The 20,436-nt window shown below is 42.6% G+C and overlaps 1 protein-coding gene across 2 annotated transcripts; it reads right to left on the reverse strand.

The window, feature by feature from the left end:
- Positions 1-2,191: 2,191 nt before the first annotated feature.
- On the reverse strand, positions 2,192-20,402 carry TMEM237 (transmembrane protein 237). 2 transcript variants are annotated; one of them, XM_014860057.3, is made up of 13 exons: positions 20,160-20,402; positions 18,274-18,305; positions 17,654-17,664; positions 16,721-16,777; positions 14,365-14,502; positions 11,537-11,657; positions 10,647-10,804; positions 7,979-8,102; positions 7,505-7,696; positions 6,368-6,441; positions 5,507-5,600; positions 4,575-4,696; positions 2,192-2,862 (listed from the first exon to the last, which is right to left on the reverse strand). In XM_014860057.3, exons 1-13 carry the CDS (start codon positions 20,199-20,201, stop codon positions 2,795-2,797), a joined length of 1,233 nt encoding a protein of 410 aa, XP_014715543.3. In that variant the 5' UTR covers positions 20,202-20,402; the 3' UTR covers positions 2,192-2,794. The 2 variants fall into 2 exon arrangements, with proteins under 2 accessions (XP_014715543.3, XP_014715544.3); XM_014860058.3 differs by lacking the exon at positions 20,160-20,402 and adding an exon at positions 19,538-20,089.
- Positions 20,403-20,436: the final 34 nt, after the last annotated feature.

Genomic DNA, 20,436 nt, shown 5'->3' on the forward strand with positions numbered 1-20,436 from the left:
TCCTACAAAGGACATGCTCACAGCCAACCTTATGCACAATACTGTCCTAGGTCCTTCAACCTCTGTGTGTCTTCTGACTAGATCAGGAGCTTCTAGAAGGAAGGCAGACACCATGTTTTTTATTTTTCATTTTTTGTCCTCTCACAAACCTAGCAATTTGATCAAGTCATCTGTCACCGTCCAAGCTTTATGGTTCCTAATGGATTACAAATGGTACGTGTAGGTCAGAGATCCCAAATGCTGGCTAGTCTGCTGACTGCATCAGTCACCTGGGGGACCTTTTTCTAGAAGGTAGTTTTCCAGGCACCACCTCAGACCTGGTGAATCTGAACCTCTGGGGATGGGGCCTGGGAGTCTGTATGTTTTGTTCTGCTTGGGGGAGGTGGAGAGAGGTACACATTAATTACTGAATACTGTATTTTGCACCCAAAAATTAACTAAAAGCCCACTGGAGATCTTGCCTGTTGACACCTCAGAAACTCTATCATTGCTCTGCCCACACTTGATGAGGGAGAAGGGTGAGAAAAATGATGACTTTGAGCCAATCGTGGAGTCATACGTTCGCAGTAAACTTCTTCCTAGGTCCCAGTCATCATGGCCAAAGGCTTTCCCTAACGGAAGATCTGCACAGGCCCACAGCTGCTCAGGGATCACGGACTTGCTGGGGTGATCGGGAAATCTGAAGTCCAGGTCATACTCCCCAGACCTGAATAATTCAAAGCAGCTATGCCCATGCCAGCTACAATGTCATCAACGGAGCCGGCTTTCCCAGTGGCACTCGGGGCAGCTCCACGGCTGCTTATTCTCCAGGACGTTGGGAGCAAAACTCCCTTCAGCCGTCTATTAACTTTCTACTGCTGCCGTCACAAATTAGCCAAACTTAGCAGCTTAAACGACACGTTTGCTGTCTTACAGTTCTGTAGGTCAGAAGTCTGACACGGGTCTCCCTGGCCTGAAGTCAGGGTGTCAGCAGGGCTGATTTCCTTCCTGGAGCTTCCAGGGAAGGATCCGTTTCCTTGCTGACTCGGGACGCTGGCAGAATTCAGTTTCTTAAAGACGTGGGACTGAGCCCACACCCATTTTCTTGCTGGCTGTCAGCCAAGGGCCATTCTCAGCTTCTGGAGGTCACCCACGTTCCTTGGCTTGTGGCCCCCTCCTCCTTCAAAGCCAGCAACATCATGACCCTCTTGCCCTTCTCCCATCGCCATCTCTCCCTGACCACACAGGAAAGGTTCTCTGATCATAAGCACTCATGTGGTTACAGTGGGCCCACTGGATGATACAGGAAAATCTCCCCATTGCAAGGTTCAAACCTCAGTCACATCTGCAAAAGTCCTTCTGCCAATGCAACGTTCCAGGGATGGGACGCAGCCATTTTTGGGGATATTGTTCAGGCTAACACAATCGCACACTGTAGGACTGGTTTTCTCATGTCTCCCGGGTGACGCTGGCCAGGCGTGTAAGCCTCAGCTCTAATGAGCATGGCTTCCTTGAAGCTGGCTGACAGGGAGCATCATGAATCCTGCACGCCAGCCCGTTGCCAGAGCGAGAACCATCGCTGATCACAGTGAAAGCTGGAGCGGCTAGGACGACTTCAGAATTGCCAGTGGAGTCACAATTTTGTGACGGCAGGGGGAACACCCTGCTCCACAGCTCCAGCCTTACAGACAGCAAGATATTCCTAGCATGGTGCTCATACCAAATTTAGACCTGTTCTCAGAGCCACCCAGCTCCACCATCAATTTGTCAAGGCTCTTCTGTGCCACAACACTGAGCTGCTCGCAGACCTCGGCAGGCCCCGTAGCTTTCCTGATGTACTCCAGGGCCTCTGAGACACCCTTCCCCACAGAGTCTTGCTGTCTTGAGCACTAGGATCTCCTACCAGTTGAGGCGCCACTGGATACAGCTCTGAAAAGACCTTTTCCAGCGCAGGACCCACCTCAAGAGGGAATTTCCTCAGGAGCCAAAGGTCTGACAAAGAGCTTGAGAATAGGCATGGAGAATTCCTACTCATATTTCTTATCATGCAAAACAGAGGCAGAGGAAAGGGTTCAACTGTTAGCTCGGCAGGCTCACCGGCTCTCCTCTAGCCCCCTGAGCTCTGTGCTGTCCCACTTCCCATTTGGTACAGGTTTTTTAAAGCTTCCTAAAGGATTCTGATGGACAACCAGATATGGGAACCACCTGGTGTTAAAGGGAAACTTTTATGGTTATAAAACTTTTCAAACAAAAAAGGTACATTTCCTTTTTATTAGCCATGAAGTAAAGCATCTTTCAAGCTAAATTACATTATACTTATTACATGATACACAACCACTAAACCAGTTTTCAAAAAAGACAAATTTCATATTTCAATTTATTCAGCAAGGAAACATCAAAAATAAATAATGAAGGTCTTTCCCCTCCCCCTTCCCCATTCCTTAAATTTATGTTTAAACCTGATATATATTTTGTAACACTAAAGTTATAGCTTTTTCTGCACTAGTGCTTTTTAAGATAATGATTATGAATACAACTAATTCTAGAGAACAGGAAATAAACACTTTCACCTGCTGGTTTCTAGCTCATTATCTCCTTTGTTATTAGGATGATAATGTTATAGAGATTAATGTTTCGGTATAAACTGCAGATACAATTTTAACATTTTCCATAATCTTGAGAAATTTTTTAGTATTATATAATCAGAAAATCAATTCAAAATACACCTATACATATCTTACAAAAATACACTTAAAAACACGAACAGGAAACCTTCTAAATACTGGGCCATTACTACTCTGAAGGTGAGCTGGCATTATGAAGAGACCTTAACTCCTTTATCTTTCTCAGGATATTCTTCCACATCAGAGGAGAACATCAACTCTAGGAGAGAAATGAACAGATCATACTCAAAATGGTTTCCTAGTACCTCAAAAATAGTTTTATAGCTTAGTTATAAAAGTTCTCTTAAAATATTCACATACTATATAAAAATAGCCCTCAAGAACAAATAAGAATTATTGATAGTAAAATGTGATTTAAAAGGTGAGTTAATGACAAATGTACCAGTTTTACATTTTAAAATGTTCAAGTTTTAAATGTATTGTAAACCCCTGAAAAATACAACATATCTATAACAGAGACAATATAACTCTCACCAGGAAATTTACTCAGAGAAGCCAGGACCATTAAACAGCTGAAAGGTCTAATTCTACAGTGATCATGATAACCTAACAGGTAGGGGACAGACGTAGAGGAAAGACTTGGAACTAACATCAGCTGTGTGCCAAGATATCTTAAATGTGTTACCCATTTAACCACCAAAACAACCCAATAAGCTAGGTGTTATCATCCTCATTTTATATTTACTTTTTTTATCCACATGGAAATAAAATGTTATATGACTCACATGCCCTAAAGGAGAGCAGGATTCTGGAAATATGTAGTGAGTGATAGCCACATGGTGATACAGACTGAATACTGCGCAAGGCAGCAGGATGCAACTTCACTCCCAACCACAGTGCAGAACGTTATCAGCTGACATTTCTACATGTAAACCATTACTTAGCAGAGACACATAATTTATCAAAATGCCAAGAAATACAGAAAAAGAAAACCTTAGGAATCCAGTAAAATAAAGTCCTCTGATGTAAGTATTAGATGAAAAATTCTTTGAATGACTAAAAACTATAGTGAAAGAAAAACAGCAAAATATATAAAGCCTAAGAAGATTTAAAAATATAGTCGAAATACATCAAAAGGAATAAAGTAACAGGATGGTCAGTGGAGCAACATGAGAATTACAATGCAAAAAGGTACACTCATGAATGAAAATACAAAAGATTACATTTTTTTGTCTTGGTTTATACAAATGGAAATGTTCGGCAGATTCGCAATTCTAAGACTTCTAAGATCATGCGCTGTAATTACTTGATCAAATTGTGGTTAATGCTCAGGATGTTTAACAAACCAAGAATACAATAATAACCAAAGCCCAGAAAATATCAAAGAGATCCCAGGGTGAAACTGTGGCACACCCACCAAGGAAAAAAGACTTAGAATACAAGCACTGAGCGGTTCCCAGAGCAGCGCTGACGACAGCAGCTTGCTAAGAAGATTCCTCCTCTTCAGGCGCTCCAAAAGGGGCCTGTGGACTCGAGACCAGGAACCCTCGCTGCACCCTGGGCACACTAAAAGGAGGATTACTAAACGCTTCCTTACACAATGAAGGTAGAGGAGGAGAATAATTCACTTGAATGTGTCTGACAGGCTGCATGGGTGAAGAGACGTTGAGAAGCAAACAGCAGGGGCTTCCTATAAAATACTTGAAGGGTCCTAGGAGAAGAAATAGCTCCTAAGTACGCACAGGGGCCGCAGAAGCGCCCCCTCATTAAGCACTTGGAGACTCCAGCTCTCCCACACGTGCCTCCTGCTTCTCTTGGCATTCTGTTTTACCACTGGATTTTCACTCTTCTTTGTTATCTTATTTAAATGTCTTTGTTATCAGAATATTATAAGCTATATCCATTAGAAGGAGATTTATAAAATCACTATAGAAGATTTCATGATACTCTTAGACTATTTTTCTTTAATACCTTCACTGAGATCCATGCCTGGCCTATAAGACAAAAAAAGCCAAGATAATCCAACCAGAAGGGCCACCACCAGGTTCACCACAATCCATGGCTGCAGAACCTGCTCCTCGAGTCCTTCTGCCCTGAGGAGACAGAAATGCTCATCAGAAACGTCTTCATTTTGATTTATATATCCAAATACAGCTATATCTATTTTATGAACTTTAAAAAAACATCAGTCCTCACCAGAGGAATAACAAGTAAAGCATGAAATAAAATATAATTTCCCTATCAAATATACCATAAATATACCATGAGCACAAAGGTTATTGAACTCTAAACAGATCTGCTTGCACACTGATGGAAATGGAAATTTAGTGTTGCCAAAACTTTTCTCTAAGTTTCCCTTCCAACTACGACAGTGCTCCTCTTGAGTGAAGTATCTTCCTTTCCTCTCTTTACCTCAGGCTCCTAGCCACTCTCTCAGAAAGACTGCCCCTCTGAAATCTCGGCCATCCTCTCAGCTCCACGGCGGGCCCTATCTGCCCAGGCTGGCTCTCCCCAGCCTCCTCTTCCTGGCTCGCTTGGTTCTGACTCTGTCCCAGCTCCCCACTGCCATCACTGTTCTGGGGTATCAGGCTCACTGACGGGGGGCTGCAGGGCTCCTCCAGTTCATCGCCTAATGACTTATTTTAAAACCATAACTTAAGAGATTTAAAACAGATTTGTAAAAAGAAGACATCTCTTTTAAAATGCAGATGTGTATAACAATAGTTATCCATTAACCAATGGAATAGGTATTTTCTTGGTATAATTGTGGAAACAGGAAACAGGCCTTCATTATTATTTATAGATGAAAACACATAAGAGAGTGAAAGGATAGGAATATACCAGTACTCCCACTGTTGCTGTTATTGCCATCACCAATCGCTGATGCTACTGTGAATTCTTACCAGAGGCTCCCATTAACAGAAGAAGGTGTGTACAGGTGGATTCTGTCACTGGTCATTTGCTGACTCAGAGATAGTACGAGAGCAGTAAAGTACACTGAGAAAAAGACAGATGAAATTACTAACAATGTATTGTTAACAACTCAATTTATTTTGAATTTGTAGATTATTATAAGGTCAAAAATAATCTGTACTTTGGGGAATGATGATACAAAGGAAATTCATTCGATTAATTTCAGTAGGTTAGATAGCCTTATATTATTTTTCACTATTATCTATATAATCACTATATAATCACTATCTATATAATAGTGAAAAATAATATATATTTATATATTATATTATAAATTCTAAGTATTATAAATATATAATAATATATATTTCACTCTCCATTAGTGAATGCTCACTATTTCATCATTAGAATTGACAAGACCTAGAAGATCTTTTAAGAAATTAAATGACTTACTCAAGGTCCTAAAACTAGTTTTATTAATATTCTCATATCTTAGAACAAAATGCATTCCAAATTATCAAAGAGATATAAAATAGTATTTGTTACTGAAATGCCATACCAGGTGAATCTGTTTAATGTCAAGTAGAAAATACAGAAGCTAAAAATTAAGTAATACAGAACAAATTAAACTTTTAAAATTTATTTAGATCAACCTCTATTGAAAAATAATTCTATTAAAATTATGCCCACCATGTTTTTTCAAATTACAAATTCCACTGAACAGCTGTAAGTAATGTTTGTAAGTAGCAACAATGTAAAATCTTTTTAAAAATAAAATTATACTTTTCCTGGTTCAAAATTACAATGTAACAGAAGTGTAACACAGTCATCAAATTAAACTATTTACTCACAGAAAGATGCTAAAGCTGTTGGCTCCAGGGCAAGGAAATTTCGGATTGCCACTGATGTTTTAGCCAAGTCGATCCTATAAAACACAGAAGTCTCATGTACAGCGGAGTTATAACTTTTTACAAAACTGGGCTCTCTTGACTCTAGCTTTTTCCTTCTCTGTTCCAGTGCTACCACATATATTGCCTATTACCAAGCTTTAAGTAGCTACAGTTTATACTTAATACATAAAAGGAGATCTTATTTACAAAGGCTACATAAAACATTTGACTAGAAGACTATTCCTTTGGAGGTAAGAGAGTCTGAAGAGACAAATTAAGCTTGATCTGCGAAATTCCATTAGATTCTACTTCTATTACTCACAGCATTGGGCTGTAAATTGTTATTTTTCTCAATGGGCTGAATTGTGTTCCCAAAAAGATATGTTAAAATCCTATGCCTGGTACCTGTGAAGGTGACCTTAGGTGGAAACAGGGTCTTTGCAGATGTAATCAAGTTAAAAGGAGGCCATGAGAATGGGCCCCAATCCAATAGGACTGGTGTCCCAATAAGAAAGGAAGAGGCAGAGACACAGGGAAGACAGCCAAGTGACAACAGTGGCAGAGATCGGAGTGATGCTTCTACAGACCAAGGAATGCCAGCAACCCCTGCAAGCTGGAGGAGAGGCACAGAATAGACTCCCCCCAGAACCTGCTAAAATGGAGCCCACTTTGCTGGCGCCTTGATCTCAGACTCCCAGCCTCCAGAACTGCAAGAAAGTGATTTTCTGTTGTTTAAGACCCCCAGGGTGTAGTACTTTGTCACAGCGGCCCTAGGAAACTACCACAACCCTCAGCGTCTCACCTATACCTGGTTCAGATCATCTGGAAGATGGTGTTTGGGACTTTTTTGAGTTGATTATATTTGGATGAAATTTTGGACTTAGAGTTGATGCGGGAGTGGGTTGAGACTTTGGGGGATGTTTTTGTTTACAGTACTCTCATCCCCCAAAAAAGAACAGAACAGCCTGGCTTAAAAAAGAGTCAAAATAATATTAATATCCTATAATTTGATTCTGAAAACTGTCATCGTCAGTGACACTTTCTCAACACTTCCTCCTGAAGGAAAGTTGGAGGGACATGCGGTCACAACAGTCTTACCTGTCAAATGCCGAAACTGTACTCAGAGCCAAAAGCAAGTAGAGAAGACTCTGGAATGGATAGGCTAAGGTCTTGTATTGTTGCAGGAGGTTTGAGAGCTCAGAAAGCTGATCTCCTGCTAGGACATAGATCACAACTATATTCCACACGGCACAGCCAGCCAGGAAGCCGTGAGAGAAGAGACCGATCATCCTGAACGGAGAAGCGCTCAGTTATCATACACGAATTACCAAAGGAAAAAGCTAAAATATTTCCTAAATCTCTTCACTTACATTACACTTCAACATTTCACAAAAAGTAAAAAAGGGAGCTTTTTCTTTTTTACAACAATGATAGGCAGATCATTTAACTCCAACTGAATGTTTAAAAAATATACCTACCTACCATTTTAAGTTGTCAATTTTGTTAACAGCATTGAACAATCAACACGTTTTTCTTTAAATGAGGGAACATCTGTTTTAAGAAAAGTCCAACCTGAAAGCCCGGTGCACTGAGAGCGCGACGTCTCTGGTCGTCCAGCAGGGCTTCCCGTCCACGGACACGTCTATGTGTTCTGTGGTCTTTATCAACTCCGAACGGTCAGCAGCCTGGAATCGCCCTAAGAACACATCACACAACTATCAGAACTAACCAGAGGGGACCCTGGCAGTCTTTTTACTATTCCACGCTTAAGAACCGTTAGACTGAGACTGAAATCTTGCTGTTTTTCTATCTAAACATTCTCCCTGACCCAGTTCCTATTTCAGAAGGCTCTTTTCTTTTGGTTGCTTAAGCATACTATTTTTTTATCTTTAGGAAAAATAAACAATCTCCATGCACTTTCTTCTCAACCCAAAAGAGATGTCTGCGTAAGTTTTAGAAATCAATTATACTGAATGAAATACAATAATGAACTGTCAACTCAGAAAAAGGTCTAGGAACCTTTAACATGACATAGTCTGAAAAATTCTAATTTAGAGACTTTAAAGGCATTCAAGTTTAAATGCCAATGTTATAAAGGCAAGTCAATATTTTAAAACACTTTCAATTTCTTAGGAAAAGATGCCAATGTGTGTAGCACGGCGGTCTGTGACGACAGAAAGAAATGGGTTATTTCATAAACTTCTCTGAAGAAGCTGCCTGTGAGGAGCATCAGTTCCAGTGTCGGCACCACAACACTGCCTGAGCCGAGCTCTGCCCTCTCACTGTCCACAGGAGGCTCCTTCTCGTCTGTCTACCATCCACAAAGGGACCTCAGGAAGCAGGAAAGCTTCCGTTTCCATCATCCTTGCCAAACCTGGTGCCAGGCATCTTGGAGAATGAAAGACAGGGGTGTGACACCTAATTTTTCCCTAAGAAAAAACAACTTCTAGGGGCCAGCCGGTGGCGCAGCAGTTAAGTGCACACGTTCTGCTTTGGCGGCCCGGGGTTCGCCAGTTCGGACCCTGGGTCCGGACATGGCACTGCTTGGCAAGCCATGCTGGGGTAGGTATCCCACATATAAGGTAGAGGAAGATGGGCATGGATGTTAGCTCAGGGCCGGTCTTCCTCAAAAAAAAAAACAAAAAAACAAGAACAACTTCTAGGCAGGCAATTAGTATCTATTCTGGTCAGTTACTCTAGTAGGGAGGTTTCCAGAAGGGAAGCAAGAATAAAAATGAGGAGCCAGCCCCAATGGCCTAGAGGTTAAAGTTTGGTGTGCTCTGCTTCAACGGCCTGGGTTCAGTTCTCGGGTGCAGAACGATACCACTCATCTGTCAGCAGCCATGCTGTGGTGGCAGCTCACACAGAAGAACCAGAAGAATCTACAACTATACACCACTATGTACTGGGGCTTTGCAGGGGGCGGAGAAGGGAAGAAAAAAGGAGGAAGATTGGCAACAGATGTTAGCTTAGGGCAACTCTTCCCTTGAAAAAAAAGAATAACAATCAGGATTGAGTGACATTGCTTGAAATCAGACTGAAGTAAATTAAACAGCCACATGGTACACTAGTAAAAGCCCTCGACTAGGTCAGGTTTCCCAACGACCAACAACTCCAAGATCCCTTAGAAAGGATCTTATGGAATCAGAATTTTAAAACAATTTACATAAAATCTAAATTGTAAATATTAAGACTCATCTTTCTGTTTCAGATGAGTTCCTCAGGCAGCATATTCACAGCATATCCAGGGGGGTACTATATGGTCATGATCCTGCTTTCAGTGGGTTTTTCTTAAACACTGCAAACGCAGTCTTATAACCAATGCATGCTATATAATGTCAGAACTATTTTCCAAAAGAATATACAGCTACAGTATTGTATTTCTTATTTAATGTGATGATACCATCATGTAGTTTCTCTCATTTATTTTTTAATTTTTTTTTAAAGATTGGCACCTGAGCTAACATCTGTCACCAATCTTTTTTTTCCCCCTTTTCTCTCCAAAGCCCCCCAGTACATAGTTGTGTATTTTTAGTTGTGGGTCCTTCTAGTTGTGGCTGTGGGATGCCACCTCAGCATGGCCTGATGAGCGGTGCCATGTCCACACCCAGGATCCGAACCGGCGAAAGTGGGCTGCCGAAGTGGAGCACATGAACTTAACCACTCAGCCACAGGGCCAGCCTCTCTCATTTATCTTTAATTATAGAACTTATATCATTACCTGCCACACTACCAACACCACTACCAAATGCAGAAAACTGGTAAAGTACAACAAAGAATAAAGAAATAGGTGGGAGGAGGGGTAGATTTTTAAAATTACCCATAATCCCACAACCCAGAAACAAGCAGCATTAATATTTTGGCACATTTCCTTCGAGTCTTTTGTCCTATGCATTTTTCTATACTTGAGATCAAACTACGTGTATGTGTATCTTTATTTTTCACAAGAACCTTTCCACGGAATGAAAAATTCTCCCTGAGCATCTGTGGTGGTGAAGAAGATTTTCTTGTACAGACGCGCGTAACTGACCGAACTCACTCTCCTCCTGTTTTACATCCAGGTTGTTTCCAGTTTTTTGGTCTCATGAATAATGTGTCATGACTAGCTTTGTATATAAATTTTTGTCTATGTTTTTCCTTATTTCCTTAATTCAGATTTCCAGAAGTATAATTCCTAGGTCAAAGGCTATCCTTGCATAATTCTTACAGAGCTCATGATCCAAAACAAGGAACCACTTACGGCTTTTTTCCACAAACACTTTGCCTACAGGCTGGCTGACGCCAGTGGGTGCAGTGAACACGGCCTGCTGTTCCGGGCTACTCTGCTCGTCAGTAATTATGTCTTCATCTTCTACTCCTAGCTCGTTGGCATACTGTAATTCTGCTGGCTGGGTCTTCCTGTAATCAGGGAGAAGGTAAGAAAAATGGATGGTTATTGAGTTTTTACAGACCCACATGAGGAGGTGCCTGTGAGTATAATGGGCAGAGCCCTGGACCTGGAGTCGAGAAATGTGGTTTTTACTCAAATGGATGCGTTATCAACTGTAATGTGTGGCAAGTCACCTGTATTTCTGTGGGCCTCAGCTTTTTCATGTGGAAAATGAAGTGACTGCACTGGATTTGTAAGGTTCTTTCCAGCCTTAAGATCATAGGAGTCTATATAGATATTGTTCCCTATTTGTAGGGTTATTTCCAAGTATGAATATTGTTATATAACTTGCAGGGTACTTCTTTAAAGTATGCCATTCTATTTTATCTGAGACTTAATTTCCTATGCTAAAATGCACATTTTTATTTATTGCTGAAATAATAATCTGAATTGCTAACATGAGAATAGAAGTTGCAATAGCCCATTAATATTATCCTTAATTTTTTGCTACTTCTATAAAATCTTCTGTCTCCGTCTTTTTTAGAGACAAGTAAGATTTTTTAAGTACAATATTTTACTTTTCTCAGTGGTTTACTCTTCAAATTTATCATTAGATTGGTTTAACTGATATTTTTCTAACACTCTTATCCTAGAGCTGTACCAGCATGTAGTAAGACTTGATCAGAAGCCACTGTTTGGGAGCTCTGAATCCAGCATCAGGGCATCCTTTGGACTATCTAGACGGACAAATAAATTCTTACTTTGTCTTCCTTCGAGGTTTTTGAGTCACTGGCTCCTCAGCTGGCTCCACATTGAGACCATTTTCATTTCGTAACAAAGATGGACTGGATGCCTTCTTCTGGGTGGAAGCAGTTTCCAACTCTGAAAATAAAAAGTAGATTAAGTTTTCAATCACTATAATGTAAAAAGAAAAGTAATGTACAAGACTTCTGTAAGACAAAAGAACTTTAGGAATTTCAATTGGGCCAAAATTCTTACAAACTTTTAATTTTTAAAATTTTATACCTCTAAATGCTCAACAGAAAATCTGAACTTGCAATGCCAAACAATATGGAAAAAAATGAAGTAATCCAACACCCAGGGTGTCAGAGATCTCCACGATTTCCTCCAGGTTCTGTGATTCGCTCAAAGGACTCACGGACACACAAGTCATCAGACTCACAGCCACGGTTCACTACAGCGAGAGGACAAAGCAAAACCAGCAAAAGGAAAAACCTCATGGAGCAAAGTCCAGAAGAGACCAGGCCCGAGCTTCCAAGAGGCCTCTATCAATGGAGTCGCAGAGGATGTGCTAATTCCTCCAGCAGTCAGTTGGGACAACACATGTGTCGCTTTCTCTACCAGGGAAGCTCACCAAGGTTTCCACTGGGGGCTGGTCACACAGGCACCCCCTGCCTAGCACGTGCCCAAAGTCCAAACTTGCAGAAGGCAAGCAGGCGTTCAGCAGGCATCAGCACGTGCACAAACGCACAGTGAGCCACCCTGTAAGTCAGGGGAAGCTTTCCATCAGCGTCGGGAGCTGTTTACCAGCCCAATTCCCAGACACCAGTAAGGAGGCCACCAGCCTCGCAGGCGGGCCTTTCCAAGGATGACAGGCGCAGGCCTGCTATGTCAACTCTTTTCTGCACACAAGGTATTAAGCTGAAGCGAGTCAATGGAGCTTTCTAATCTACTAGCTACTCTTCCTATCTGGAAATACTGGCAACGGCTCCCGGGAATGTCCTCAAAGCCCCTAGAATTCTATTTAAAAAAATACTGACAGCCTAGAAATATAAGCCGTAGAGCCTACCATAATCATCCTGAACAAAACAAAACAAAAATCAAACAAAATCAAAACCCAGTGAGAATGCACGGTGGGTGCGTTCTAGAACGGCAGTGACAGCTGCTCTTTGGCCCAGAACTTAGATGGGTCCTCAATTTTATAAAAAAGGCCAAGTCATTTCTGTAAATACATTTTCACAAATTATAAAATTTAGGTATTGCTATCCATCTTGATTTTCAAATTTGTACCCTAACTGAATTACTAAGAGGGTAGTTTTAATTCAACTATATTTACTGCCAGTAATGAAATAAATGGTAGAGCGGGTAAAAAAAAAGCAAGTGTCTTTTTTCTAGTGATTATAAAAGGCTTGCATATTCAATATATGAAAAATTAGTAAAATATAAATGGAAAAGGAAAAAAATAAAAACATCAGTAATTCCTCCTTCTAAAAAACCTACCACTGCTAACACTTTGCTCTACCCTTCCACCCTTTTTACCATACATCTGTGTGTATATACGTATGTTCTGGTTGAACCGTGTCTCCCCAAAAAGATATGCTCAAGTCCTAACCCCAATACTCGTGAATGAGACTTTAGAAATGGGGTCTTTGCAGATGTAATCCAGTTAAGATGAGGTCATGCTGGATTGGGATGGGTCCTAAATCCAATGACTGATATAAGAAGAACAAAATTTGAACACAGAAACACAGAAAAACGTGAAGAAGGAGGCAGAGAATGGAGTTATGCTGCCATCAGCCAAAGAACGCCAAGGATTGCCCACAACCACCAGAAGCTAGCAGAGGAAGGATGGATTCTTCCCTAGAGCCGTCGGAGGGAACATCACGGCCCTGTGGACATGATTTTGAACTTCTATGCTCCAGAACTGTCAAAGACTAAATTTCTGTTGTCTTAAGTCACTCAGTTTGTGGTAATCTTTTATGGCAGCTGTAGGAAATAAACACAACATATTTTATAAAAATGGGATCCTTTGACACATGTGACTTTATATGTAGTCTTTGTTTTTGACTCAACAATATACTACTGATGGTTTTCTATGTCACTGTTTCACTTTAACCAACATTTCAATGGTTATCTGGTTTCTATCAAATGGATAAACCATGATTTATTTAGCCCATATCAAATTGTTAATATTTGGTTAGTACCAGCTTCTACTCTTATAAATAATATTGCAGTTAACATCCTTTAGTTACTGTAGCCACTGTAGTGACTTCCATTCCTAGAAGTGCAGACAGGCTAAACCACCTTACACTCCTATCAGCAGTGCAGGAGTGTACCCATTTCTCATCAACACTTCTATATCCAATGCTTTTGGGTTTTATAATTTTTAAAAGGCACTGCCAATTTGATAGGCAAAATTAATGAAATAGTATTGCTTACCTTGTGAATACTGACTGAGACATAGCAAGACTCAATAAATGTTGGCTGTAGATTCATTGTGTTATTGTTAATAATAATAACAATATTAATTAACAACTCTGTTAACAGAATCTATCCTTTTCCCACTAATCTCAAATGTTTATTTCATCATATACCAAATTCTTATATACATCAAGATCTAAACTTTTTGTTTTAGTCCTGAATTTATACATCTTCCCTCATAATCTATACACATATGATCAAAAGAGACCCTCTAAAGTGTTCTTGACTTAACCCATTGGAGTTACCCTAGGGATAAAAATTTTAAGCAAGCAAGAAAAAAATGGGATATGGGTGAGGAAAAATGGGGACAGACAGGGTTTTAATCATACTCCCCAAATCACAGCCTAACCTTGGTTTCTCTACATACCGAGAGGCGGCCTCGTCTTCTTCTGTCTCCTTTGAATAGGAGCGTCTGGGTGTTCTCTGGGGTCTTTAGTTGGCGGCACGCTGCCCTCAGAGGGCCTGTGAACAGCAGTCTGAACCAGGCCTTCCAGAGAAGCACTAGCTACAGAAAACACGTGGGGAAAAACGGGACAACCTGAGTAGAGGTCACTGAGTCTTAAAAAGATGGGGAAAAGGCAACTGGACTGTGTCCTATAGAATAACCCCTTCTCTTACAGAACTGAGTGTGCCCCAAAGCTTGACTTCCTTCCTCCTCACCTGTAACTTTGGGCTTTAAGCTGAGAAAAGAAATAAATGAGGGAACAAGGAAGATGAGGAAGAAAGAAGGCCGGGGGGCTAGAAAGAAGAACAAAGGCAGGCAGGGAGGAGAAACTGCCTCAGAACTTTCAAAAAGATGAAAACACAGCAGAACTGTCACCATAGAGAACTCTTTTTGTGTCGTGCCTTAAGATTTCTCAGCCTCTTATAGTTTAGTCCTTCATTAACAGATTAACGCATGATAAGGTCATCACGGATAACTGGAGTTGACAGATAATTTATAAATCTCTTCATTTGGTCATTCATTTCAGTCTCTCCCCTCCCCTCATCAAATCTGTGACCAGATTTTGACACATTTTGGCAGACTGAATTTTCCTTGACTACATTCCCTTGACTGTCTTCTTCACAAAGGAAGAAATATAAATCTATTAATAAACAAATGAAAAGATGCTTAACCTCATTAGCATTCAGAGAAATGGAAACTAAAATAAGCGTTTTGCCCACTAGATCACCAAAAAAATTTAAAAGACTGATATTGTCCAGTGTTGTCAAGGATTTAGCTAACGTGACACTTAAACACTGTTGGTGCCGAGAAAATAACTAAAGCTTCCTTGAAGGCAGTTGAGCAGAATCCATCTCCTACCAACGCACAGGTCCTCGGTCAGGCAATCTCACCACCAGCGAGCCATCCTACAGAAACACCTCTTCCTCCCCCCACCACCCACCATTGTACGTAGAGCTGCAAAATTGTAGGAGTGAAACATCTGAAGTAACCTAAATGGACAATTTAAATGAAAGCCTAGCAATATATCCCCTTTTTGGTCCGGGACACTGCATTCTTTTTCTCTTTTTTATAAGGAGGAAGACTGTAGCTGGGATAGCCACACCTCTGCTCCCCCAACTCTGTCTTTCTTGCACCCTCGCTGTGACCTTTCTAAGTCCACATGTACGTGTCTACAATTAACTGTGGTGTATTTTCAGAGCCTAGCATTTCAGTGAGTATCTTTGTGAATCTAAGTCTCTTTGCATCTCTTTTCTTTTTGTTCTGTGTCTATGTCTTTCCCGCTCTACGCATCATCTCCATTTCTTTCTTTTTCTCCACCCACCGTCTATTCCTCCATTTGTTAGGCAATGATAAGCCAATGTAAGTTTCTGACAGGTGGAAGGCATGAAGAGCTACGAGTTCATTCAAGCAGCTCACCCAGCAGTAGTGGGCAGGACCAACCAGAGTGGAGGAAAGTTAGAAGTACAGGGCAATGTTGGAGGCCACCTCAACAGCTCAGGGAGAAGAGGGAAGGAGCTAAACTAACTACAGTTGTGACAGTGGAGAGGAAAGAAGAAAAGAGACATAAAAGATACCACAGAAGAAGTCAGCTTGTGAAGGTCAGCAGGAGAGTGAAGGGACCAGTTAGAGGGCTGACTCTGAGGTTTCCAGCTTGAGTGACTGGGAGAGTGGGGGGTTCCATTAACAGAAATTTGTGAGTGAGAAGTAAAAATTGATCTATTGTTAAAGGTGATGATGAATTCTGGATGTGCTGAGTTTGAGACACTAATAGAACATGCAGGATTATTAGCAGATAACGAAGAGAAAAAGGAGTTCGTAGAACTTGCTCATTATTACAGCTTCACCACTTGGATGATATGGCCCTGCCTTCAGACTCACGCTCTTCCACAGAGATTCTCTGACTGAAAGGAGGGATCCAAGAGCCTTAGGTCTCTAGATCCAGTATCCTGCTCAAGGGTCTGGAACCAATCATAGCTTGAGACAACTTATGTTATCTAGGGAAAAAACACCTCAAAGAGTCCAAGAATGTTGTGGAAGTAAGAGTTTAGGTGGCACAACCCTTTATTCCATGAATGTTTCTAGACACTCTCCAGGCTGTCCCGCATTGTCCCTCACTGTCACCATGAATGCTACTGCTTCAAAGTGACCTTGACTCTAACCTCAGTACAGCAGGGACTTGGGACTGCTGAGGCCTTGCCTCTCCCTGATCTGTGATGTTTACCATACCTGAGGTTCTGGAAAAGCTTGTGATCCCACACAACCAAGAACAACTTCTCACCTAGCGTGGTTTTTGCTCTGGGCTTCTTTTTCTTAGGACGACTAAGGGGAATATCATCTATAAAACAGAAAGAACAACAACAGAAAAGGCTGCCTAAAATTCAATGCAGGGAACAGTCAAAAGGGTACTTTTAGGAGGGAAGACCTTTCTCTCTCTTCCCTGGGTCCAGCCAACTTCTACATATTAGGGAAGAAGGCAAGAAACTGACAGAGAGCCCACAGTGTGGTGCCAGTAGCTCACTGCTTGTAGTGATGTTAGAAAGTGGGCTCACCAACTATTCCCAGCCCCCTTGGCCTTAGGTGTGGCCTATGACTGCTTCTGGCCAACAGACTGCAAGCAGAAGTGATTTGTGTCATTGTGGGGCCAAAACACTGAAAGAGCCAGGGAGTAACCCTCCAGCTTTCTCTTCCCTTGCTGTGGCCACTGAGAAAGCCTCCTGTTAAGATGGCAGAACCACATGATGGAAGGAGCCTGAATCACTACGTCAGTGGTGAAGAGGTGGTGAAAGGCGGCTGTCCTGGATTGTGGCCTCAATGGACTTTGCATTAACCAGAAATAACCTGGTCTGATATTAAGTCACTGAGATTTTGGGATTAGTGCAACATAACCCAGTCTCTCCTGGCTAAATGAGACCGGGAAGACGCAGTCCCTAATACAGAACTATAAACAGGCCAACGGTAGGTTCTAGGTGACTCCATTAAGGGATGAGTGTTTTTATTTTTGCGAGGTCAAATATCAACCACATAACTAGTGTTATATATCAACCATCATTAAAAAATGGCAGTCACAGGAGATTATGATAAGAAGATATTGTACTATTATAAATTATACCATTCAGACTCAAATTTAAGAGAAACATTAAGGAATCAAACTAACTTTTGAAGAGCAAATACTACATTTAGAAAGTTTTACATTAACAGTGAACTAACTCACCTTGAATAGCACTTCACATGACACCGACCAAATTTAATCAGGACAAAGACAAAAAAAGAAACTATTAATTAGAAGTCTACTATATTGTCAGACTGAAATTTGACTTAAATGATTACAAATTTAAAATAAAATTAGCTTTCATACAAAATCAGTTAGTTTACAAACTAGCTTATTATTTACAAGTAATAAGCTATTTAGTAAGACTGCTAATAAAATAACCCAAGATTTTCTGAACCTACATATACATATTCCCTACTGTCTATTAATAAAGTGGATTACACAGATTAAGAACTCTTATTTTGTCACTGATTAAAATCAGCTTAAACTCTGGGGAAACTATTCTAGCAAACAAAAGAGGATCAGAATTCTGATAAACAAGACACAGATTCAGAAAGTATCGATCACCCTTCCAAGCTGACGTTAGGCTCTGAAACATTTAATTAAAACTGTTATCCTAATGTCTCAAGGACCTTTCATCTTTAAACTCTCAGGAAGCCTTTTGTAAAATTGTCAAGAAGTCTTTTCTGAATTATTATAATTTTGCAATTGTACTATTTTTTCACTTTATTCATTTTGTGTTTTTAGAACTCAGTAATAAAATTACTGTAAATCACCATTACCTTGGCACAGGTGGAAGGGCTCGTGGAGGACGCTGTGGGGAAAAGAAGAAAACCGCTTGTAAGAAAAGCCTTAGAGCATCTCTGCTCCACGGATGTCAAATCTTTCGACGACACTGTTCATCAGGTGAAACCCAGGAGATACTGATGAGCCTCAGGGGGCAATTTTAAATTTGTTCCCCCATTTCTAAATGTCATGTAAAATTCCTTCCTTCCTACGTTCCTGTCTATCTACAGGCCAGACCCTCTTCTAAGCATTAGGATATACTAATGAGCAAAACACAGAGATCCCTGCTTTTGTGGAATTTATACTCTAGAGGCTAAGTATTGGAAGATAACATTAATATACGTATTGCCATATGTATTACTATAGTAACATGTATGTATTACCATGTATGTTACTGTATTAATATATGTGTGTGTAAATAGTAATAAATGAGGGAGCACGAGCAGTGCTCCCTCAGGAAAAGTCTCTCTGAGATATTTGAGCTGAGACCTGAATACGAAAGGAGCCAAAGAGGAGCAAACACGAAGGCTTTAGGGAAGACTGGGGGTGGAGCATTCCAGATAAATGAAGGCCGTAAGGCTGCAGGAGTTGCCTCCGCAGGGGCCAGACTAAAACCGGGGTCTTGAAGACCACGGGAAGGAGTCTAGATTTTGTTTTAATCCAATGGGAAGCCAACAGAGGCTTGAAGCCACACAGTAACATACTTTTTTAAAAGATCACTCTGAATACAGAGTGAAGAATGCATTTTAGGGCAGAAAGAATTTTTTAAAAATCTTATAAATGCTACTTTATATAAATAAGAAAAGTTGTGTTTGCAGTTCAGAGAAATTACAGTTAAGAAGCATTCAGAAATCTTTCCAAATAGAACACTAACAGAAGGCCTAGAAATCAGTTTATTAACGTTCCAACTATCTCAAAGACTGATTCAAAAGGGATTCTACGACTGCCCCATTTAGCAATCCATTCGTTCAAACAATGTATCAATACAAATGCTACAAGACTAGGACAAGGCAGGCTGTCTTACTGCTATCCAGTAGTCAAAATTCGACCGGAAAGAACGACAGCCACAGGAAAGCGCTGTCGTCCCAAAGATGCTGAGGACGGCGTCTATCCGAGCACTGAGTTCACACGGTAACGCCACGTTTCAAAAGTCCCGCAAAAAATGACGTGTGACCCATCCAGAAACCCAACCTCTACGCCCCTCAAATGTAGGACGGCTCAACTGAACACAAATCCTAGCAACTCAAAAGGCCCGCTTACCACCTGCTTCTTCCCCATCCCGTCTACAGCCGGCTCCCCGCGGCCGCCCCGCCCCGCCCCGCCCCCGGCCGCGCGCAGGCGCAGTGCATCAGCGGGCTGGGTCACCGGGCTGCGCCCCCCGGCCGCTCGGGCCTGCGGCCTCCACCGCGCGCGGCGGGAGCGCGGGGCGCAGGGCTGGTCTTCCCGGGCCGCCCCTGCGGACGAGGGAGCGTCGGGGCTGGCGCGCCCGGGACGGGAGACGCCAGCGGGCGGGGAGCGGCGGTCCCGGTTTGGGCCCTGTTTCCCAGCGGGCGCGGGGATTTGTTGGCGGGAGCGAGGGGACCACGAAGAGAGGTCCCCGCGGGCTACCGGCGGCTCCTTCCGGGCGGCTGAGGCCTCCTCCGCGAGGAGGCAGCCGGAGGCGGCGCCGTGGCAGCGTGCGCTCAGGCCCCGGGAACCGCACGCCCGCTGCCCCGCCCCCCGGCCCCAGGAGCTCGGGCCGAACCTCCGGCCCCCGCCCGGTCCCGGGGGCGCCAGGGGCCGGTGCGCGTCCCGGGGCGGGGCTCTCCCGGGTCCCCGGCGCGTCGGCCGCGGCCCCACCCGGGGAAGGTGCCGTCAGGGCGGCGCCCCCGCCCGCGCTCACCAGGGGGCCCTCCTCCGGCCCGCGCCCCGAGTCGGCCCTCATGGCGCGCCCCCGCAACCGCCGCCGCCCGCCCGAGCCCGGGTCCACGGCAGGCGAGCCCCGCGGCCAGGTCTCCGCCCCGCGCAGCCCCGGTTCCAGCGTCGGAGGCGGGCACCCGCGCGGCGCGGTTCGCACGCACGTGTGCGGCGTGTGTGTTGACACGGGCCGTTCTCGAGTTTCCTCCCGTTGCCTCCCCGCCGTCCCACAACTGTGTCAATCAAGTTTGGGAAACGTTTTC

The sequence above is a fragment of the Equus asinus genome, chromosome 4, assembly GCF_041296235.1.
Source record: "Equus asinus isolate D_3611 breed Donkey chromosome 4, EquAss-T2T_v2, whole genome shotgun sequence".
In the NCBI taxonomy this organism is placed as follows: Eukaryota; Metazoa; Chordata; class Mammalia; order Perissodactyla; family Equidae; genus Equus; species Equus asinus.